General features: G+C 42.1%; 1 protein-coding gene across 1 annotated transcript; it reads left to right on the forward strand.

The window, feature by feature from the left end:
- The first annotated feature begins 975 nt into the window (after positions 1-975).
- LOC135203341 (uncharacterized) lies at positions 976-24,708 on the forward strand. The gene is given in 7 exon segments (XM_064233084.1): positions 976-1,362; positions 4,535-4,660; positions 4,794-4,901; positions 4,904-4,987; positions 5,140-5,215; positions 12,129-12,208; positions 24,442-24,708. Coding segments are annotated over 7 exon segments (999 nt in total). The 3' UTR covers positions 24,580-24,708.
- Positions 24,709-25,108: the final 400 nt, after the last annotated feature.

The following is a 25,108-nucleotide window of genomic DNA, read 5'->3' on the forward strand; positions in this document are numbered from 1 at the left end:
ATTCTGCTCTTTTCTAACCAAGGCTGTGTCGCATGCACGAGAGCCTCTCTGTTGTACGCTCAACTTTCCCCGCAGCTCTCCCGAAGAAGATTATCAACGTATATCCAGCGCTCTTTCGGCAAAGGCTACTCAGGATATGTTGGCACGATTGGCGAGAATTCCTAAGGCTTCTTTCCGGCTTAAGACTAAGAAAGAGGCATCGAGCAGACAAGAGCCCTTTCGAGGAGGCCCTTCTTCCCGTGCTTCTTCCTCCAGAGGAACAAGACCTCCTAGGAGAGGAAGGACCTTCTCTCGATCTATTAGATCGAAAAAGTAATACCTGTGTCTTCCAGACTACAGTAGGTGCCAGACTGCTGAGTTTTTCAGACGTCTGGGCACAGAAGGGGGCGGACAACTGGTCCCTCGCAATAGTCAAGAAAGGCTACCTCATTCCCTTCGTCTCGAGACCATCCTTTGACCACTACACCAGGAGTTGGTGGCCAGGTACAAAGACCCTCACATGAATCTAGCCCTTGCTCTAGCAGTAGAGCTTATGTTGGAGAAGGAAGCGATAGAGATGGTGAAGGACCCTCTTTCCGCGGGTTTTTACAACCGTCTTTTCCTTGTTCCCAAAGCCTCAGGAGGATGGAGATCGTTCTGGACGTAAGCGCCCTGAACGTCTTTGTAAGAAGAGAAGTTCGCAATGGAGACGACATCTTCATTATTAGCAGCTCTTCGTCCCGGGGACTGGATGGTGTCACTGGACCTTCAGGACGCTTAATTCCACGTGCCGATCCATCCTTCTTCGTGCAAGTACCTAAGATTCATGTGGAAAGGGAAAGTTTTCCAATTCAGGGCTTTGTGCTTCGGCCTCTCCACAGCCCCCCAAGTGTTTACGGGGCTAATGAAGAACGTAGCACAATGGCTGCATCTTGAGGGAGTGAGGGTTTCCCTCTACTTAGACGATTGGTTGATCAGGGCCAAATCGAAGGAGAAATGTCTGGAGGACCTTCACATAACGTTGATCTTAGCAAGTTCTCTGGGATTGTTGGTAAACTTCGAGAAATCACAGTTACTCCCCAGCCAATATCGGATCTATCTGGGGATTCGGATGGTTTCTCAGGTTTTTCGTGCATATCCATCCCCAGAAAGGATATCCCGTTGTTCAGAGAAGGTCGCAACCTTTCTAGAGAAAGATGTATGCACAGCGAGGGAGTGGATGAGTCTGTTGGGGACACTCTCCTCGCTGGAGCAATTCGTTTCTCTAGGGAGGTTGCACCTCAGACCCCTCCAGTTCATTCTGAATCGGAACTGGAACCGCAGATCTCAGGGTCTAGATTTCAACTTCAAGATCTCGAACGAGATAAAAGAGGATCTCCGATGGTGGGCAGACCCTCTTCTCTTCAAGGAAGGCATTTCCTTACATCTGCAGAACCCCAACCTAGTGTTATTTGCAGACGCGTCGGACAAGGGTTGGGGAGCGACTCTCGGGTCAAGAGAAGTGTCAGGCACCTGGGTGGGGGAACAGTTGTCCTGGCACATCAACAAAAAAGAATTGTTGGCGATTTGGTTAGCCCTCAAAGCTTTCGAGCCCCTCATCTAGAAGACATCGGTTCAGATCAACTCGGACAACACCACAGCCCTGGCTTACATCAGGAAGCAGGGGGGGTTTCACTCATTCTCCCTGTACGAAACAGCAAGAATGCTCCTTCTGTGGTCGGAGGAAAGAGAGATAAGTCTCCTCACCAGGTTCGTACAGGGAGAAAGAAATGTCAGAGCCGATCTGCTGAGCAGAAGAAACCAAGTCCTTCCCTCAGAGTGGACTCTGCACTCGGATGTATGCCAGGAGCTGTGGAAGACATGGGGCAGACCTCATCTGGATCTTTTCGCGACCTCCAAGAACGCAAGGATAGACCTTTACTGCTCCCCGATATCAGATCCGAGAGCAGTAACGGTAGACGCGTTCTTGATGGACTGGAAGAACTTAGACCTGTATGCATTCCCTCCTTTCAAGATTCTGGGGGAAACTCTTAAGGAAATCGCAGCATCGGAGGGATCAAGGATGACCTTGATAGCTCCGTTCTGGCCCGCCCAAGACTGGTTCACAGAGGTACTGGAATGGTTAGTAGATATTCCAAGATCTCTGCCACTGAGAGTCGATCTGCTCAAACAGCCCCACTTTGACAGGTTTCACAAGAACCTCCCCGCTCTCAGTCTGACTGGATTCAGACTATGAAGAGTCTGGTCAGAGCTAAGGCTTTTCGGCAAGTCTGCAAGGGCTATTGCCAATGCACGTAGACCTTCCACCACCATGGGTCTACCAGTCGAGTGGGATGTTTTTCGACGCTGGTGCAGGAATCAGAACATTTCCTCCACCAGTACCTCTGTGACCCAAATAGCAGACTTTCTACTCTTCCTGAGGGAAAGGTGCGGTTTGGTGGTCTCGACTATAAAGGGCTACAGGAGCATGCTATCTTCTGTGTTCAGACACAGGGGATTGAACATCTCTGAAGATAAGGATCTTCATGATTTAATCAAGTCTTGAGACTTCTAAAAGAACCTCTAGTTTAACTCCAAGCTGGAACCTGGACGTAGTCTTATTGTTCCTGAGGTCCTCGAGATTCGAACCTCCCCAATCAGCCTCTTTCAGAGACCTCTCTATGAAGACATTGTTTCTCTTCGCTTTGGCTTCAGCTAAGAGAGTCAGCGAACTGCAAGCTCTGGAAGGAAATGTGGGATTCCAAGGAGACTCCGCTATTTGTTCGTTTCTCCCGTCTTTCCTGGCCAAGAATGAAAATCCCTCATCCCCTTGGCCCAGGAGCTTCGAGATAAAAAGCTTATCCTCCCTAGTTGGAGTAGAAGAGGAAAGGACTCTTTGCCCTGTAAGGAGCCTTAAGTTTTATCTCCAGAGGAAGAAAGACTTGGGGCTAACTCAGACAACCTCTGGTGTTCTGTAAGAGACCCAGTAGGCCTTTGTCAAAGAATGCCCTTCATTCTTTATTAGGAACCTTATAAAAGAAGCCCACTCATCTTGTAACCTGAGGTAAGGGCCATTGCGACGTCTTTGGCTTTCAAGAAGAATGTCTTTACAAAACCTCATGAAAGTGACTTTTTGGAGGTGTGAGTCAGTCTTCTCCAACCACTACCTGAAGACGTAAGAATTACGTATGAGAAGTGCTTTCGGTTAGGCCCGTACGAATCGGCAGATTCAGTGCTGGGGCAGGGAGCTGAAGCATATCCATTTTTAGATATTTTTCCCTTGTTGATTGTATTGTGTGTTTTTTTGGTTGTGTGAAGGAGGATGCAGGAGGCACCTCCTTCTTTCGTAGTACTAACATTGTGTTTTGGTTAGGTGATCTGTTTTTGTGCTTGAAGCTCCTTGCATTGGTAGTGGACAGGCTCTGTCATGTTTAAGTGGGTTGATCCCCTTTGACAAGACCCTAACTGGATTCTACCAACGTAAGTGGAGTCAGTTCCCATTGTAGACCCAAAGAGTTTTTTCAGCTGTAGGTCACGCCCTCGCTGTAACTCTTCAGCAACGCAGACTAATAGACAGTAACTATGAAGTCTTCTGCCTAAATCAGGTAAGAACCAAGGGTGTTTTTTATTCCTTTAACATGTGTTGTTGTCTCCCCTTCTTTGTACTTGAATGTCTTCCTCCACCAAGGGTGTCAATCAGCTAAGTATATATCTGGCAGGAAAGTTCATGTGCAAAATGATATTGTAGTATACAAGAAAGTTTTTGTACATACTTACCTGGCAGATATATACGATTGAGGGCCTCCCAGCCCCCCTCAGAAACAGGTGGAAGAGAAAATCTGACAAGAAAGGGGGATTGGTTCTTACACCCGCTACCCAGTGGCGGGTAAGGTAGATCACCTGACCTACCTGTAGCGTGTGCCGCGAGTTTTAAATTCTGTCGTGACGTCAGAGACGTAAGCTAAGTATATATCTGCCAGGTAAGTATGTACAAAACTTTATTGTATACTAACAATATCATTTTACGGGGTGTGGCTATTAGATTAGGAGGGTAATTTCTTGCTGGAATACTGTTTAGATCCAGTTCCTCTTGCCTGTCACTTGGCGTCTGAATTTGGGTGTATGACAAAGTTATGCCATGCTGAAAACTTCACATTTTTGGGGGGCAAGGATTTGAATCCACTTGCAGAGCTTTTTTTTCTGGCAACATTTAATTTGAATATAGTTCCAATTATCAGTTGGGTTTCAGGAGAACATCTTGCTGCTCTCAGTTGAATGTGTAGCATTCTTCATGTCAGTCCTTTCTACACTTACTTACTCAATGGAAGTTGGCAATCCTAGGATAGTGTGGTTTGGTAGCTGGTTTTTAAAATTTTTATTGTTAGGCTTGGGAACACTTCTTTTTTTTTTCTTTTTTTCCTCACTAGTGCTTGTAGATATGTGCTTTTAGAAGTTTGCCTTCCTGTTTTGCCCCTCCCCAACAAATGCAGTCAATGTAACACCTGAGCATACAAGTATACTGAAGTTGGGGTAAATACAAATTGATTAAAAATTTGTCATTTTTAGCCTATAACAGTTGACAAAGAAAGTGTTTAATGGAAATGATAATTCATTACTCTCTGCAGGTGTGATGAAGTTCGATTATGTTTTTGCTGAAAATGGTTTGGTAGCTTACAAGAATGGGGACCTGATTGCTAAAGAGGTCAGTCAGTTTTTATCTATTCATACTCATCAATATATAAATAAGTGTAATTACACGTTGAGTACTGCATTAATTTTTTTTTTATCATGTGAGACCCACCCAGTAACAATATTCTCTTCTTCTTTTTTTACAGTCTATTCAGAACTACATGGGAGAAGAAAAACTTCAAACATTCATCAATTTTGCTTTGCGTTACATGTCTAACATTACCCTGCCAGTGAAGAGAGGTACATTCGTAGAATTTTTCGTAATGGCCTCATTAATGTTTGTCCAGTAGGTCGTAGTTGCTCCCAAGCAGAAAGAGACCAGTTTGGTGAATATGATAAGGTAAGGCTATATGCATTCCTATTACTGAATTGGTTTGAAAACTTTTGAGTGAAACTGAGTAGTCTTTTGGTTTTTGAAAAACATTCTTCAAAACATAAAACATGAGTAAAATTAATTTTGTGGATAAAGAAAATGTATTTTTATCTCCTCAGGAACATAACATCAGAAAGAAATTTGTGTCTGAATTAGAGAAAGAATTTTCTGATGCTGGTCTGGTGTTTTCTATAGGTAAGGAATTACTGATATTCCTTGCATGTTTTTGTTATTTTTTTAAATTCTTGTAGAATCCTAATTCTGATTTATATTTCCCTTTGTAAAGAACATTTGTCGTTATTGTGGTAATTCATGCAATTCCATACAGTAATTGGACTAACCATACCCAGTCATAGGTGAGGGATAATCACTTTAAATCAGTGATTGTAGTATAACTTATTTAGAAGTATGAAAAATACAAGCAGTTTGGAGAAGTTAAGAATTATTTGTTTAAAAAGAATGAGATTTAAGCACAGCATGTTTTATTAAAGAAAGTCCCACGTTGGCCGAGTGGACTTCGCACTCGGCTGCTAATTCGGTGGTCCGAGTTCGATTCTCGGCCCGGCCAAAGCGGAACCAGAGAAATTTATTTCTGGTGATAGAAATACCTTTCTCGATATAATGTGGTTCGGATTCCACAATAAGCTGTAGGTCCCGTTGCTAGGTAATCAATTGATTCCTGGTCACGTAAAACTATCTAATCCTTCGGGCCAGCCCTAGGAGAGCTGTTAATCAGCTCAGTGGTCTGGTAAAACTAAGATATACTTTTTTTTTTATTAAAGAAAATTATAACAGTAAAATAATTAACTCCTTTACACTGCAAATGATGTCTGTCATTTGATTAGATATGTTGGTTAATGTACAGTACTTTGTTACTTAAATGTGGGGTCTTAAATATTATTCCACTTAACAGTTTGACAATTGCAATAATCAACAAACTACCAGTTCCTTTATTAAACAAAGTTAAAGACAACCCTGCTATTATTTACTTTGAATACTATAACTTTCTTTCTGTATTGGAAGAATACATAGTTCAATTGTTTTAATGGCTAACAACCTGCTAAATGGCCTTTTACCAGAACGTTGCAACGTTGCAGGTTTGTTGTCAGAGTGTGGTCCTAAGGGGTACTTCATAATTAGAAGATTGATTCTATTGTTCTGGTAACATGTTTTATGTAGGAGTATTTCTCAGCAGCAAGGTGAATTGGTCATTGAAATTTGCAACTGGTGGTAATTGGGTGATTAGGGAAAACCCCCATTTCACTTGCCACCATCAATATTTTTTCCTTCAGCTGTGTTGTACACAGACATTTTGCTGCATTCTGCGTGACAGCTTGTTGAAAGATGTTTTTCTTTATCATATGTATGGCATTGTGTTTGCTTTCTGATGGGAAAAAAGAAAAATTAGCAAACCCATGAAGTACATGGGTGATTATGTGTGTTTTGTGTGTGTGTGTGTGTGTGTGTGTGTGTGTGTGTCACTTCATGCATCCTGTGATTGTGAATTTATATCAATTTGTTATACTATCTGTAGGGGTAGGACATGCTGTACTGACCTTCCTGTGAGGAGTTTTGGAGCTAGACCACTTTATGTATATAGTGAAAAAGGTTCGAGAGGAAGGCTAAAAAGCATTCTGCCAGTGATGAGAGGGAATGAATACTACGTCCCCCGATTTCCCCACTTTGACCACCCCAAAGCTTTTGGCATCCTTGACTTCCCAAACCTCTCCCTGCATACTGTGTGTGGGGGGGACCTTCTAATTAGACAATTAGATGGAATGTTTTTCAAACCAGCTCAACCACCATTGGTAGTTATTTGGAATAGACTGGTTCCTACTTTGTAGTATGGGGAGATGCTTTTCAAGCAGCAGTGATCAGCCAATTTGCCACATGGTTGAGCAGGAAGCTAATAGTGTTCTGCTCTCACATCCCAAAATTGCAGTTTCTTGTGGAGGAAAGCCTATTGCAATCTATAGAACGGTCTGAACATCATCATCTATTTTTCCTGTCAATTTGATTTGCTTAGTAATCAACTTAACTGGTAGTACCATGCTGGCCATTAGCTTGTTTTTCTGGTCAAGGCACTGGTCGGAGCATATACCTCTCGTTTTCATCAGAGCTGTCTATCTGTCCATGCTCATAGGAGCTGTAGCTTCCAAAGAGGGTTGACTCACATCCTAACACAGGTGCTGTAGAGGCATGTAGGGAGGCCTCAGTTGAGACTGATCTGCTAGCCATAGCATCGTTACAGTGTGATGCATAGCTGTTCGTGCACTCAAGGCGAGGGATCCCTTTTTATTTTGTTGTAAATGAGTTTATAGCAAAAGCTAAGGTAGTCAGGTTGGTTCTAATGATATGGCATCTAGAAGGAGACTCTAGTAAATTTTAGCAGATTTCGGTGTCATAAAACGCCTCTTCTGCGATCAGGAAGGCGCTGCCTAAGGGGAACCTTCTGAGCAGGAATCCTGCCCCTTCCTCGATTTCTACGGGAATCGGGAAGACTATATGCTCAAAATTCCTAGATTACCTTTTGTCATATCCGTGGTTTCCCCCCATTGACAAGATATTAACGTTTTGTCAGGTAAATGGGTAAGCCCCATTGACAAAATATTAAACTCTTTGTCACATAAATGGGTTAGTTCTCATTGACAAAGATCCCAATAACATTCGATCGCGTAATCGGATAGCTCTTATTGACAAGATTCAGAAGAACTCTTCATTCATTGGTTACTACCTCGCTGAGGCTCGTCGGGGAAAAAGACTTGTAGACTATGTCCATGAAGCCTTCTGTCCGATAACATAGAAGCTTGAGTTGTCCTCTTCGGTTCTCGGTTCTCACTTGAGACTCTGCTGCGGCTAATACTAATTCATTCTCTTGGCTAAGAGGACGAAGACAGTCGATCTCCATTCCCTCTCTTCCTCGTCGAAGAAAGAATGTAGTAGGGAGATAGCTGTCCAAGTGGCCAAAATACTCTACGTATTTTACATTCGCGTCATATTGCTATTAAGCGATTGTATGGTTCAAGTTATATACGCATACCGTAGTTATCCCTATGGATGGCGACTGAGAGGACTTTTATTCTAATTACATTTATTCGGTACTCCCGGCAACCCTCCAGGAGTTTCCAGTTTCCCTTTTAGTTATTGTAGGTATTGTTACGACAACACCAGCTCAGCTTCTGTATTTAGCGAAATCTGTTTCGCCTAAATGTACCTGCTTGAGAGTTTCTATCTGCTCGATGATGGTATCAAACATATCCCTTTGTAGAAAGGAATAGCTGGCAACTCAGGCAGAATAGTGCCAGACGGCAAAAGTAGACTGCTGTCACTGTAGAGCAGCATTGCCAAAGTGCGGATTTCTTGAGGTTATGAAGGAAAAATAAACCCACAGTGCGAGCACCATCATTTCATTTTCCGATTTCCGTCCTACTCTGTCCGGAACGGGAAAAATTTCTGCATAGTTATCAAGGCTAAACAAATATATTTTGTTTTTTCCAGACGGAATTCATATGCGGATCTAGTGGCAACACTGCTGTAGAGCCAGCTCAGTTCCAGCTGGTTGTCTGCCATGCGCTGTCGGTTACGTCTCTCTCTCCTGCGGGATTGACTGACTAACCGTATCTCTGCCCTACAATCACGGACTTTTGCCTCGGGTTGAAGGGAATTCTCGCATGCATGAATGAACATCGCCTTCGCTTTGCGAAATTTTTCAACAGAGATCTCTTAGACTCTTCGGTTGTGTTTACCACACTGTAACAGAATTCTGTAAGAGTCTACCGAGGCATAGCGCTATGATGATAATGCACACCTGCTTAGGCAAAGCGCAGCCTTATTGGGGAAGGAAACAGGCTCGGTGAGGGAATGGATAAGTCTGCTGGGGACCATTTCCTCACTGGAGAAGTTTGTTTGCCTGAAGAGACTGTAATTCAGACCTCTCCAGTTTTTCCTACTGGAAAACTGAAATAACATCGAAGATATGGAATGTTCTGAACATTTTCTCAGTCGGTCAACGATCACCTAAGGTGATAGCGAGAAGGTGCCAGGCATCTGGAGAGGGAAACAGATGTCCTGGCACATAATCTCAAAGAATTGGAAGCAATGAGGTTGGCTCTCCAGTTCTTCTAAGAACGAGTTGTTGACCAAGTGGTCCAGATCAACTCTGACAATTCCACAGCTCTTGCATATTGCAAGAAGTATCGAGAGAAACTCTCTCGGTCCCTGTTCGAGTTAACGAGAGAGAGCCTGTGGTGAGACAGGCACAGAACGTAACGATCCTCAAGAGGTTCGTTACAAGATTACAGAACGTCCGTGCGGATCTTCTCGATCGACGGTAGCAACTTCTGACGTCCGAGTGGACTCTTCACTTAAAAGTATGTCGAGAGTTGTGGAGACTAGGGGCGTCCTTTGATAGATCTCTTCGCAATGTTGAAGACGAAGAGGCTTCCTCTAGACTGCTCCCCTTTTTTCACGATCCGGGAGCGGTAACAAGAGACGCCATCCTATGGGTTTGGACGGGGATGGATGTTTAGTTTCTTTTCCCCTATTCAAACTCTTAGGAGTAAGTAATAAGAGAATTTGCGGCGTCAGAGGGAGCGAGGATGACGCTGATCGCCCCACGTTGGCCGTCGAGCGACTGGGTCACAGAGGTCATGTCCTTCCTAGTGCACTTTCCAAGGACCCTTCCTGAGAAAGCCGATCTTCTCTTACAGCCCCACTTCGAGAGGTACTACAAAACCTCTCCGCTCTGAGTCTGACTGCGTTCAGACTATCGAGAAGTTGACCAGAGCGGGAGGCTTTTCAAATCAGTGGCAAGTACAATTGCCAAGGCTAGAAGAGCTTCCTTTCTTGCAGTGTACCAAGCGGAGTGGGCCGTTTTCTGGAGATGGTACAGGAAGAATGGCTGTTCCTCCACCTCAACCTCTGTGAATTAGATTGCCGTCTTCCCTTTCTGTCTGAGGAATGTGGATAAGCTGGCAGTTTCGACTATTAGAGGATACAGAAGTATGTTGTCGACGGTCTTTGGACTCAGAGGTTTGTATCTGTCGAACAAAGCCCTTCACGATCTTTGAGGTCTTTTGAAATCTCGAAACTGTCTAAATCGAAGCTTCCGACATGGAACTTAGACTTAGTCTGGAAGTTCCTGATGTCGAAGCCTTTCGAACCTCTCCTTTCTGCAAACTTGAAGCACGTGACCCAGAAAGGCTAATCTTTCTAACCGCTCTAGCTACGGCAAAGAGGGTTAGTTGAGTTTAAGCCATCAGCAGACATATTGGCTTTAGAGACATAATGCGGTGTGTTCTCTAAGCCCTTCGTTCTTGGTTAAGAATGAAAACCCGTCTAACCCTTGGCCCAGAAACTTGGATATCAAGGGGATGGCACAAATTATTGGGCAAGAGCCAGAGAGAGTCCTGTGCCCTGTCAGGGCTCTCAAGTTTTATCTAGATAAGACTAAAGGAAGCGAGTTCCTTCGGACATTCTGCGGTGTTCCGTAAAAAGACCAGACTTGCCCATGTCAAAGAAACGCCCTGGCATTCTTTTAAAGAGCTCTTACAAAGAGGCTCATTCGTCATGTTTGGACAAGGATTTGAAATCTTTTAAACTGAATGCTCACGAGGTGAGGGCGCGGCCTCAGAGGCATTTCAATAGAGCATGGCACTCAGTAACATCCTGAGTGCCGCGTTTTAGCGAAGCAACTCTGTGTTCACTTCACTCTACCTGCGAGATGTGAAGACGACATATGAGATCTGCTGCTCACTAGGGCCATACGTGTCCGCTGACACAGTCTTGGGGGCAAGAAGTACCACTCATCCTATCCTGTAGAAAATGGTTAGGAAGAGCTGTTAATTATAGTTGTTGGGTCGGCCGCCAGTGGCGGACTTCTCAATTCTTAGCTTTAGTTAACATCCTTAACTTTGGCTAGGTTGGTCAGGTGGTGATATATATTTTACTTCTTAGCCCTCATAGTATGGTCAATATGGTCTAGTCACATTGTGGTCACGCTCCCGTTGACAGATCATCTAGAACTCACCAGCTATACAGGTCACTACCTTGCTGGAGACTCTAGTAAAGCAAAAGGTGGGATTCAGCTATATATATATATCTGACAGGTAAGCTTCACGAACAAAATGATATTGTTATGATACAATAAAGTTTGTTCATACTTACCTGGCAGATATATATAATCAAAGTGCCCACCCACCTCCCCTCAGGAGACAGTGGTAATAGAAAATCTGAATAGAAAATGGGAATGGTTCCTGATACCCGCCTCCGGGAATGGGAACTAACCACCTGGCCGCCCACTGCGTGTGTCTTAAGTTTTGAAATTCTGTCGGACTTCAGAGAATACAGCTATATATATATCTGCCAGGTAAGTATGAACAAACTTTATTGTATCATAACAATATCATTTTTATTGTTAGGGCATTGCCCACAGTCCCTAGTGCCAGTGGTGGCTACCCAATTGGTTATGTAGTCCCCAGGATTCTCTAGGATAGAGTCATCATGTGAATCCATCAATTTATGATTAACCTAGATATTGTTTACCTTTGACTTGCCATCCTATCGTTAGGGCAGTGTTTGGTTCTCCAGAGTTTTTGTAGAATGGTAGTACAGTCTTACCCTGGCTCAGGGTCTTACCAATCTGGCCACTGCTCATGTTCATGGCCTGGTAGAAATTCAGTGTGTTGAAAGACTATCCTCCCACTTGAGGCATGAGTCTCCACATAAAATGTGATTGTTTCTATTTACGTGTGAAGAGATACCAAGTTTTGAAGTAATATAAGTTTTTTTGGTTTTACAAACCAGAACCTTGTACCATAAAACCCTACCACAACCACCCCACATGGTTCCTGAGGAATAAATGATGGCTTAAGCTAGGCAAGTTGGGATTTTCACCTACTCGCCTGCCGACCTTATGTTACTTAGTTTCAACAGCAGTTTCCAGCTCACACTAAGGAATACTCTTACATAAAATTATCTGGTTTCTATAATGTGGTAAAAAATTAACTATTTTAGAACTGAATTTTTTCAGTTTTTTTGTATCAAAGTACCTTAGAAACTATATTAGTGTGGTTAAATGTTTGAAATTAAGATTCATGTAATATTTCAGGTGGGCAGATCAGCTTTGATGTTTTCCCCAAAGGATGGGATAAGACTTACTGCCTTCGCTTCTTGGAGAAAGATTTTAAGGTGAGTCATTTTCAGGTCTCTGAAGATATATTCTGTATAAGGAAGGAAATGAGTAACAGATTATTATAAACTTTACGAAACCATCGAGTTACATTCCTAGCCTTAGATGGTTTGCTGGATGAGACCAAATACAACTTACAGTAACTTTACTGTTTGCAGTATGCATACTAAGGTTCAATGTAAGCTGTATCCCTGTGTAGGGAATTTTTTTTTTTTAAATCTTATACAGTAAGGGAACTAATTAGTTCATTATCTTATTGAAAGTTTGTAGATGTTAGTTATGTTAGTAATTTTCCTGTACTGAAGACTGTGGAGAACATGGTGGAGCAGACCTTATAAAAAACATGGCCAAAATCTTTTGGATTTTCTCTCAGCATTTCAAATGATGTTAACTGAAATAGGAATGTATGTTTGCCATGTGAAAAGTTTTTCCAGTGGCAGAAAGAGCACTAGAGCTAAGGATAGTGGAGAGAACTCAGTTCACATATTACCACATAAAGAGTATTACTTGATTACTGATTAACAGTACATTAAGCTGTAATATTTTGTAACTATCTTACATTGTTTTGTGATCTAGTTTATTAATTGTATTCATATTCTCATATATAAACTATTTTACTAGTGTTTTTGCTAAAAATCTAAAACCAAAGAAGTCGTAGAGTAAGGTGTTAGAATAGAGCACAGGGTAGAGAAGATTGGAGAGAACTCATTGCCAGTCTAAGTCCTTAAAGGGTAGACATGACGAAAATGTTTGTTGATGAAGTTTAATATTTTAAGTATTCAATAGTGAAAATCAGTAGTTTGGAAAATTACAAAGCATAAGTAATATCTGAGATCTGATTAAGTTTATTGTAAGATTTAACCCTTAAACGCCGACTGGACATATTATATGTTGACTAAAACTGTCTGTCAGGTCCTTAATTGACATGCGATATGCCGACTACAAAAAGTTTTTTTAAATATTTGTGGAAAAATAGTTATAGGCCTAGTTTGCAAAAAATTTTAAATCAAGCGCCTTGAGGGATGCTGGGAGTTTACGGATCAAGCTGTTGTTTTGTTTACAAGCGTTACCCAGGCATGCATGAGCGAATTTCTTTCTTCTCGCACTAAAAAGCATCAGTGACACATCTCAGAAATTCTTTCGTCACATGGTTGTAATTTTCGCACCATTTTATATTAGCCGTTACATAGAGTTTTATATATGAAAATGTGTGCAATTTCATGTAGAATACAACCTAAAACAACCCAAGGTGGTAGCTTTTATCAGTTTTGAAATATTTTCATATAAATCACAATAAGTGCCAAAATTTCAAACTTTGGTCAACTGACTCGACCGAAATGGTTGAAAACCGCAATTGTTAGCTAAAACTCTTACATTCTAGTAATATTCACTCATTTACCTTCATTTTGCAACAAATTGGAAAACTTTAGCACAATATTTTGATTTATGGTGAATTTAAAAAAAAAACTTTTCCTTACGTCCGCGCACGGTAACTCTGCCGAAAATCTCAGAAATTCTTTCGTCTGTGTGTTGTAATGTTTGCACCGTTTTATATTTGCCGTTACATAAAGTTTTATATATGAAAATGTGTGCAATTTCATGTAGAATACAACAAAAAATAACTCATGGTTGTAGCTTTTATCAGTTTTGAATGATTTTTATACAAATCACGATAAATAGAAAAAATTTGACCTTTGGTCAACTTTAACTCGACCGAAATGGTAGAAAACTGCAATTGTAAGCTAAAACACTTACAGTCTAGTAATATTCAATATATTACCTTCGTTTCGTAACAAACGGGAAGTCGTCTCTAGCACAATATTTCGATTTATGGTGAATTTTTTAAAAAACTTTTTTACGTCCACACATTCCGAATTCATGCATCATTTTGTGATAATATTTTCCCTGTGTTGCTTTGATCGTTTTATAATTTGTTATACCTACCAAAATCATTGCAACTTCATTTTGTGATAATATTTCCTGTGTTGCTTTGATCGTTTTTCATAATTTGTTATATACCAAAATCATTGCAAACGTAGTGTACAATACAACAACAAAAAATTAACTCATTAGCTTTAACCGTTTTGCTCACAGCGCGATTTTTATACAATTATATATGAAATTTTTTTTTGCACTGTCATATATTCCAATATTTATATATGATAGTGATATTTTTTTTCATTTCTGATGGTTGCATACTAAACTTCAGGCAATGACAAAAAAAAGAGCTAAAAATGAACTCTTAATCTAAAAAACTAAGCATGCTGTGATTTTTTTTTAAAAAAACTTATTTCCGCTTCGGTGCTAACTCCCGAATGCCGCTGGCATACGAGAGACACTTTGGTAAATAGAGGCTCGGCATTTAAGGATTAATTTGGGAAACCAGCTTTTTGCTTTTTTGACATACCAGTCTCTCCTACCTCTTAATGTTTTTCCCATTCATCTAGCCCATATCTCAGAACATTGGTAATCTGTCATCATTCATTGCATTAGTGAGTATAAATTGGGAGTCATAGTGATTTTTTAAATAGTTATAGTGATTTTTTAAATAGTTGCATTATATTTATATTGAAAAATCTGTTCTCCAGAAAAAGTTTTTGATATTAATTTTTCTGCTTTTTCTTAAATGCAGAGATAGCTGGATTCCAATTAAAATAAAAAGCCTTTTTGATTGCCTAGTTTTCAACCCATATGTGTATCAAGCATTGATAACAAATGTTGAAAAGAACTAATGTCAGAATCTGTAACATTGTCAATTTTCAATCATTAGATTTCTAGTTAAAAAAAATTAATATTTTTATACATTCAACTTACCTGTCAGATATATACATAGCTATTGACTCCGTCGCGCCGACAGAATTTCGAATTTCGCGCACACGCTACAGGTAGGTCAGGTGATCCACCGTCACCGCCCGCGGGGTGGCAGGAATAGGAACCATTCCGTTTTCCATCAGATTTTTTCTGCGGCCCATACTGGCAACATCGTTGTTGGTATCTCCGGCTGGATTTCGTTTTTGGATACAATTGATCATCGTTTTGGACCCTTTGGTGACGTATTTGGATCGTTGTACTGGCATACGCTTTTGTGGATCGTTATTTGGATTTTGGCTTGGAATTTTCATCATGATGTCTGATTCTGGAAGTGTGGTGAGAATGTGTGTGAATGAAGGGTGCAAGGTGAGAATGCCGAAAGCTTCGGTTGATCCTCACACTGTATGTAAAATATGCAGGAAGTATGAATGCTCGATGGATAACACTTGTCATGAATGTGAGAGTTTGAGTGCTGAAGGGTGGAAGTCTCTAACTTCTTATTTAAGGAAATTAGAGAAAGACCGGTTAAGGAAGTCATCTTCCAAAACCAAGCCTAGCTCTCAATCTTCAAGTGGTTTGGTGAGTAATATTGTACCCTCCTCTAACATTATGAACGCTCCTTGTAATATTTCAGGTCCTTCTCCGAATGCAGATCCTACGGACTCTGCTTCGGAGATAGCAGCCTTAAAGCTGCGCTTATGAAAATGGAGCGTAAAATGCTGCCATAGAGGTAAGCAAAGTAGTGCTGTGGAAAGTGATGTGAATTTCCCCAGTGAAGTGGAGGAGGCGTCTGATTGGCTTCACAACGCTCCCAGGCCTAGACCTCTTTCAAGCTCCCAAGCCTAGAGGAGGAAGAAGGGAATGTCGAAAGCCTTACGGAGGTTATGGAGGATCCCCACCAGTCAGACGTCTCTTCGGCAGAATCTGTAACGTCACAGACTGCCAGAGAACGCATTAGAAAAAGCGTTCTACGTGAATGTTTTTCATCTTCGGAGAATTCCTCACCTAAAAGAGGATGGAGATCAGCGGATCGTTCTCGTCCCTTGAAGAGGATCTGGGAAGAATCGGGCATAAACTCGAGTCCGGAACGTTTTTCGGAGGACTCCCCGACAGAGATTAAGAAAGCAAAGGTTTTGGCTTCTCCCGCTAAGTCGTGGGGAATGGAGAAAGAAGGCTCTCCTTCCTCTCGTTTAGACCAGAGAGAAGAAACGACGAAGATATTAAAGGATATGCAAGAGTCTATTGCTTCTCTAGTCGGGGTTCTTTCGAGAGATCCTCCAAGAAGAAAGGATGTTAATCTTCCTGTGAAGAAGTCAAAAAACCCTTACTATCAACCTCCCAGAAAAGAAGATTCTTCTTCGGATGAAGGGTCTATTTTTCACAGACCCGCGAGTTCGGGGCGCGAGGCGCCAGCCAGGCGGGTGAAGCGCCAGACCGAGCGCGAAGCGACCAGCCAGGCGCGGAGCGCCAGTCAGCCGCAAAGAACTACCACGTAAGCGCGAGGCGCCAACCAGGAGCAACGTGGCAACCAGGCGCTATCCGATATCGCATGAGACGACTAAGCGCGAGAAGCTAGCCAGGCGCGAGGAGCCAGCCGCGCGTGAGAATTCTTACAAGCAGGAAAAGACAATCAGGCGCGAGGCACCATCCAGGAGCGTAGCACCAGCCAGACGGGAAGCGCCAGCCAGGCGCAAAGCGCCAGCCAGGCACGATGCGCCAGACTGCCGAGAAGCGCCAACCCGGCGAGAAGCGCCAGGCTGCCGCGAAGAGATATACAGGCGCGAAGCGCCAGCCAGACGCGACGCGATAGACGGGCGCGAAGCGCTAGTCGAGCGCGAGGCGCCAGCCGCGCGAGAGGAGCCAGCGAGGCACGAAGCGCTAGCCGAGCGCGAGCGCCAACCGCGGCCGGAAATTCAACCAAGGGCGCAAGAGCCAGTCGGCGCAAGGCGCCAGCTGAACAGAAGAGAGTGGCAAGAGCGAGAAGTTATAAGGGGTAACAGAAGATCTTTTCATGTAATGTCTTCGGATAGCGAGTCTCCTACAAGTAGAAACCCTAATTCAAGGAAGCAACCTGGTACATCGAAGGTTACGGTTTCAACCTCCATGTCTCAGGATGTTTTGGTGGATAAGAAAGGGAGAGCTTCTAGATCTGTCAGTCTCTCTCCTTCTAGGAGTATTTCTTCTATAGGGAATAGGTCTACGGACAAAGATTCTAATAAAAGAGCTCGCTCTCCTTCTAGGATGGAGTTGGATGAAGTGTCGGAGGAAGAAACCCCGAACAATGAGGGGGTATCTAACTACAAAGTGTTAGCCTCTCTTCTCCTGCAAGAATTTGGAGACTCTCTAAGCCCTGCAGCTCCTCCTTCCCCGAGATCTCTGTTCTCCAGTATGAAGGTTCCTAAATCGTCTTCGTATTTAAAAATGAAACCAGCCATATCAATGAAGAAGGCTATTCAATCTTTAAATAATTGGATGAAGGTGAAGAAGGAAGCTCAGAAGACAGTTTTTTGCACTCCTCCATGTAAGCTCGGGGGTAGGAGGGGAATATGGTACAGGACAGAGGAAGCGATGGGACTTATGCTTCCATCTTCCGCGGAGGCGGATTTTTCAAGCTTGGTTGAGGCATCGAGAAGACATGCTTTGAATACAGCTAAAGCATATTGGAGCATGTCAGAATTGGATCAGCACCTCAAGGGACTTTTCCATGTACTAGAAGTTTTTAACTTCTTGGATTGGTCCCTTGGAGTGCTGGCCAAGAAGGCAAATGAACCAGATGTTTTAGAACCTGAGGTTTTGCATTGCATTTTATCCTGTATGGACAAGGCGGTTCAGGATGGTTCGGGAGAATTGTCATCTCTATTTGGAGCAGGAGTAGTGAAGAAGAGATCATTGTTTGGTTCATTTCTAACCAAAGCGGTTTCTCCTTCACAAAGGTCAGCCCTTTTATACGCTCCTCTCTCGGATCACCTTTTCCCTTCGCACTTGGTGAAGGAGATTTCAAAGTCTCTTGCTGAAAAGGCAACCCAAGACTTATTAGTACAATCCTCCAAGAAATCAAGACCAACAGTACCAGTAGCGAGGAAGACTACTTGTACTCCGGTAGTGCCCTTTCGGAGAGGTTCCACCTCTCGTCCTCCAACGAAAAGGAAGACAGCAGAAAAGCGAGGAAGGTCCTCCTTTAGATCTTTCAAGAAATCAAAGTAGCAGCGAAGTCCTCCAAACATCTGTAGGGGCCAGACTCCTAAACTTCGTAGGGGCTTGGACGATAAGGAAAGCCGATCCTTGGACGCTAGCAGTCTTGGGGAAAGGTTACATTATACCTTTTCAGGACAGACCACCTTTGTCGAATTCCCCAAAGGAACTGTCGGCGAAGTACAAGGACCCTGTTCTGAGGGAGACACTTCTTCAGATGGTGATAGGAATGAAGGACAAAGAGGCAATAGAAGAGGTTCAGGATCCTTCCTCTCCGGGGTTTTACAACCGCCTGTTTTTAGTTCCAAAGGCATCCGGAGGATGGAGGCCAGTCTTGGACGTGAGCATTCTGAACAAATATGTGGAAAAGAAAAAGTTCTCGATGGAGACTTCTGCCTCGGTATTTTCAGCCCTGCGAAGAGGAGACTGGATGGTCTCTCTAGACCTGCAGGATGCATATTTCCACGTTCCTATTCACCCGTCATCAAAGAAGTATCTCAGGTTTGTGATACAAGGGAAAGTCTACCAGTTCAGGGCCTTGTGCTTCGGCCTCTCCACGGCTCCACAGGTATTTACGTACCTGATGCGGAATGTAGCCAGATGGCTACACCTGGAAGGCATAAGCATCTCTCTGTACCTAGACGATTGGCTGATAAGAGCAAAATCCCAGGAACGATGTTTGGAGGATCTGAAGAAAACATTAGAATTGACAAAGGAATTAGGACTTCTCGTGAATCTCGAGAAATCGCAGATGACCCCCCAGTCAGGACTTAGTCTATTTGGGGATTCAGATAAATTCTCGGGATTTTCGGGTTTTTCCGTCCCAAGAAAGGATTCTTCGGGGGATTCAGAAAGTTACATCCTTCCTAAAGAAAGACAGGAGTTCAGCCAGGGAGTGCTGAGCCTTCTAGGGACTCTTTCTTCCCTGGAACAATTTGTATCCCTAGGAAGACTTCATCTAAGGCCTCTACAATTCTTCCTAAAGAGATCTTGGACTTGGAAGAAGGGCCATCTGTCGGACACTTTTCCGGTAACAATAGAGGTGAAGAAACACCTTAAGTGGTGGCTGCTCCCACTCAAAGAGAACAAGGGAGTGTCCCTAGAGGTTCGGAACCCAAACCAAATCTTGTTCTCAGACGCTTCAGAGACGGGATGGGGAGCGACTCTAGGGGCAAGAGAAGTCTCTGGCAAATGGAAGAAAGAACAAAGAGATTGGCATATAAATGCCAAAGAACTATATGCAGTGTTTCTGGCATTAAAATTCTTCGAGTCAGAAGTAAGAAATCAAGTGATTCAAGTCAACGCAGACAACACCACGGCGTTGGCTTATATAAAAAAACGGGGGGACGCACTCGTTTTCCCTATTCGAGATAACGAAGGATCTGTTGTCATGGACGGAGGAGAGGAATATCACCCTCCTGACCAGATTTGTAAAAGGGGAAAGGAATATCAGAGCAGACAGGCTCAGCAGGACAAAACAAGTTCTCCCCACGGAGTGGACTCTGCACGAGCAAGTCTGCCAAAGACTGTGGAACCTGTGGGGAAGGCCGCAGATAGATTTGTTTGCGACGTTCCTGTCAAAGAGAATAGAGAACTTCTGCTCCTTAGTAGAAGACCCAGAGCGATAGCGGTGGATGCCATGCTACTGGATTGGTCGGGACTCGACGCTTACGCTTTCCCTCCATTCAAGTTGCTAGGAGTAGTGATGAAGAAGTTCGTAGCATCAACAGGGACGAGATTAACTCTCATCACCTCTTTTTGGCCATCCCAAGATTGGTTCACAGAGGTACAGGAATGGAACAGTAGACTACCCAAGATCTCTTCCAAACAGGATAGATCTTCTCAGACAACCCCACTTCAAGAGGTTCCATCAAAAACCTCCCCGCTCTCGCTCTGACTGCCTTTCGACTATCGAAAGATTGGTCAGAGCGAGAGGCTTTTCAAGCAAGGCTTCGAAAGCAATTGCTAGAGCCCGGAGATCGTCAACTATCCGGGTCTATCAATCGAAGTGGGATGTGTTTAGAAGATGGTGTAGGAAGAATAAGCTGTCCTCCTCCGATACCTCTGTGACCAATATAGCAGATTTTCTGTTATTCCTGAGAGAGGAATCCAATCTGTCCGTATCTACAATAAAGGGATACCGAAGTATGCTCTCAGCTGTATTTAGAAATAGAGGCTTAAACTTGGCAGAGGATAGAGATTTGCACGATCTCATAAGATCGTTCGAGACGTCAAAATCTATATCCTCTACTCCGCCAAGTTGGAATCTGGATGTTGTGCTCAAATTCCTTACATCGGAAAATTTGAACCTCCCGACCGTGCCTCGTTCAGGGAGTGGACGAGAAAGTGTCTTTTTCTCATAGCCATAGCGACGGCTAAGAGAATAAGTGAAATCCATGCCCTAGATTCTCGGGTGGGTTTTAAGAAAGACGCAGCCATCTGTTCTTTTCAAACTCTGTTTTTGGCAAAAATGAGAACCCTTCGAAACCATGGCCAAGGAGTTTTGAGGTGAAAAGTCTTTCAAACTTAGTGGGAGACGAAATTGAAAGAACTTTATGCCCAGTTAGAGCTCTTAGGTTCTATCTTAAAAAGAAAGAAGAATTGAAGGCATGTAAACAAAGTCTATGGTGCGCAGTTCGGGACACGAAAAGACCAATGTCCAAGAAAGCGCTAGCGTATTTTATTAGAAGTGTGATTATGGAAGCTCATAGCGATTGTGCAGAGGATTCCTTTAAATTATTACGAGTTAAAGCTCATGAGGTAAGAGCAGTGGCAACATCATTATCATTCCAAAAGAATATGTCCATGAAGGACATTATTAATGCGACCTATTGGAGATGCATCTCGGTATTTGCATCCCACTATCTTAGAGATGTTAAAATTACCTACGACAGTGCTTCTCTCTAGGTCCTTTTGTGTCTGCGGATACAGTGCTGGGACTGAGGACACATACCGATCCTTAAACTTTTATGAAAAGTTTAATACTTCCATACCATACTGGTGGGATGGGCTCTAACTTTCTTACCTGACGGCTAGTTGTTGCACAGGCGGCCCATGGGCCTTGTTTAGGTAAGGAACTTTGAGTTTATCTTTACAGGATAGGCTTGGATCAAAAAAAAAAAAACGGTGTCTTTGATTACGGAGATCTCCACTATTTGAGGCGGGTTTTTGTGTTACTACTGGCAAAAGTGCTTGGTGTCGCACAGGCAGCCATAGCCCTTGCTAGTGAGGAACTAGAAATGTGCCTTTTAAACGGAGTAGTTATTAAAGACATTGTCTAAATTCGTACATGGACCTCTCCTTTTAAGACAGTATCAGGATTTTCTGCTGACGGAGTGCTTGGGCTCGCACAGGCGGCTTTTGGTGCTTTTGACAGTATGAGAAATGTGGAATAGGTCTTACAAGCGAGGTAGTACAAATTGAAATTATATTTGTTTATTTTTATTTATTTTTCATAAAGAATTAGGTGTAAAATATTGTGATTGAGTTTTTTGGTTGTTTGCAAGGAGTTCCGGGGATGACTTCTTGCAATCTTAGAAACAACATTTGGTTAGGTTAAGGTGATCAGGATCGGGATTGTGCTCCTTAGAAAAAAGGTTCTTGTCATATAAGTGGATTGAAACCCTTTGACATAGCCCTTATAGGATCGGCCAAGTAAGTGGATAAGACCCCTTTGGCAGACCTACAAGAACTCTTAGCAATAGATCAATATCTCGCTGAGGCTCTTGAGACTAAGCAGACTCCTGGGCATTAACCATGAAGTCTTCAGTCTAAACAGGTAGGAACCAAGGTTTTATGTTATTATTACCTACAACGATTGTGTGTTTCCTGTTAAATCAGTTATTAGCTGTCTTTACCCTCCTCCCAATGGTGTGAATCAGCTATGTATATATCTGACAGGTAAGTTGAATGTATAAAAATGATATTGTTATGATACAATAAAGTTTTATACATACTTACCTGGCAGATATATACAGTTACCATCCGAGTTACGACCTAGATCCGTTCCGACCAACAGGTCGTATGTCAGAATGGTCGTTAGTCGAAAATACCAGCCAAAATGGCCGACACGAGGATTATAAGTACTCGGTTAAAGTGGAAGATTATACTGTACTCGAGGACATATGATATGAATGTGTTGCATTTTTAAGTAACTTTTTCTGTTGAATAATATTATTGTGTATATACAAGCTGTTTATTTATCATTTTTAATGCCTTTTAGTTTCACTTTTATAATTTTATCATATATTTCTGTTGAATAATATTACTGTACATATGTATATACAAGCTGTTTATTTATAATTTATGCTTTTTAGTTTCACTTTTATCATACTTTTTCTGTTGAATAATATTACTGTTGTACTATACGTACAAGCTGTTTATGTATCTTTATCATTTTTTATTGCCTTTTTAGTTTCACTTTTATCATTGTTTTATCATAGAGATATTTTAATATTATACTGTAGGTGCAATGTATTTAGCTTTTTTTTTCAGTTGCTTAGTTGATATACTACGTACATACATCTAATATAATATGGTTTTAGAAATAAAATATTTATTACTGCAGTTGAATTTATTATACAAAAATACAAATGAAGATCAAAATACGAAATAGAAAAGTTACAGTTCAAAAATAGAAACATACAGTACTGTAGTACAAAATAGAAAATACATATGCATGTAAAAAAATAAGCCAAACAAAACAACCCTCAAAATTAAAATGTTTCACTGGTGGCTTGGTTCGACGTCATCAACACTTTCTTCATACGCACGGTCGAAAGAAAGATCAGCTGTTAAGTCAGGCGAGCAGGGGATGGGGAAGGGGTGGTTACTGCGCTGGCCGATGTAGGGGAGGGGGTGGCTTCGATGCTGGATGAGGCGGGCTTTTGTGTTCGTTTGACAAACATGCTAAGTGTCGTTTGGATCTTCTGCTTTTTCTTTTCATCGTAGATTTCCATGTCTGCTATCGGTCCTTCACGCTGTTTGGTGATAATAGTTGACTTGATTGGGGCTGCTCCTTTCACTGCGTCCTTAATCCTTTCCTTGTCCTTTAGAATGGTGGAGACCGTGGAGTGGGAGATGGAGACTTTCTGCTTATACAATTAAAAAACTTTTCATCCACCTTCATATTTTCTTGATTACGTCCATCTTCATCTCCAACGTCAGTGCCTTCCTAGCTTTCTTGGCAGAATTGCATTCTGATGAGTCAGACTTTCTCTTAGGGGCCATGGCAAAGGTGTATGAAAAAAATGTTCCTGCTACAATGTCTAGACAGTGAGTGAGGTGGTTGGGATGAGTGTCTGGGATGCTGTGCTGCCGGCGCCGTCGTAACTGTCATACCGCGCCCCCCCCGCCCGCACTACGCTACCGCGCTGCCAAACAGTAAACGCCGCCAAATATAAAAAAATAGACCCCTGTCGGACACTGTCGTAAGTACGGGTGGACGTAACTCGCGCAGGTCGTAACTCGGATGGTAACTGTACAATTAAATTACCCACCCAGCCTCCCCTCAGGAGACAGATGGTGTAGAAAAAATCTGATGGAAAACGGGAATGGTTCCTATTCCTGCCACCCAGCGGCGGCGCGGTGGATCACCTGACCTACCTGTAGCGTGTGCGCGAAATTCGAAATTCTGTCGGCGCGACGGAGTCAATAGCTATGTATATATCTGCCAGGTAAGTATGTATAAAACTTTTTTGTATCATAACAATATCATATTTATTAAGAACAAAGCTTGTACACAAAACCATTGTGTGTTGAGAATGTTAGCTCAGAGATCTGGTTAAAATATTGATTACTAATGTTGAAATTTAGGACATTGTTTATGCAAAATTATTGGAAATTAAAAGAGTGTATTTGTTTTATCTAGAAGTTGTAGTATGCAAGATTCATGCAGTAGTGTACAGTTTTTTGGCAGCTAAAAAAATAATTTCAGAGAAAGTAAAATTAGATATAGAGGTACAGATTAAAAGAACACAGGATAGTAATAGTATATTTGTTCTGTATCCTGTGACTGGAACTGGAAATGTCTTTCATGTTTATTAATCTAAAAAATAGGATGAAAATAGATATTCAACATACAGTACTTCTCTGATATAAGCTGAGTAACTTTGTGTTATTTGGTCTAAAAGTTTAGTCTGTTAACTCTGTTATAGTGTATCTGTTCAGCATAAATGTATGAATATTGGATACTATTCTAGCCTCTGCATGGTATTATTTTCTTCTGCAGACCATACATTTCTTTGGGGACAAGACAGCTAAGGGTGGTAATGACCATGAAATTTATGAAGATCCACGAACTATCGGTCACACCGTTACCTCTCCAAGTGACACAAGAGCTCAAGTATCAGAAGTTTTAGGTTTATGAATTAGGTAAAAGAGTTCATACTTGGGCACTTATATTTTAAGGTAATTACAGGTAATATTCATTGTTTGGCCTTTCAAATCAACAAGTCTCTCTCTCTCTCTCTCTCTCTCTCTCTCTCTCTCTCTCTCTCTCTCTTCTCTCTCTCTCATCTCTCTCTCTCTCTCTCTCTCTCTCTCTCTCTGTGATGAAGCCTATTTGATGAAAGTAAGTATAATATAGACATATTTTCATGTATTTTAGGGAATGTCTCTTGCTATGGGCATTGTTGAGCTCATTGCATACTTTTGACTGATTTTGGTAAATGTCATATAATTCCTCTGCTACTTTTTACTGATTTTGTAACTTCTTAATATGAGAATGTTTTTCCTCGAGGGGGTTTAATGGTGTCTGTGCACATCATGAAATGCACTGTAGGTATTACTTAAGATTCATTGCAGCAACCCCTTTCATTCCTTTTACTGTACCTACATTCATATTCTCCTTCTTCCATCTTGCTATCCCACCTCTCATAAAACATTTGTTTCATAGT

This window comes from Macrobrachium nipponense, chromosome 24 (genome assembly GCF_015104395.2).
Source record: "Macrobrachium nipponense isolate FS-2020 chromosome 24, ASM1510439v2, whole genome shotgun sequence".
Lineage (NCBI taxonomy): Eukaryota > Metazoa > Arthropoda > Malacostraca > Decapoda > Palaemonidae > Macrobrachium > Macrobrachium nipponense.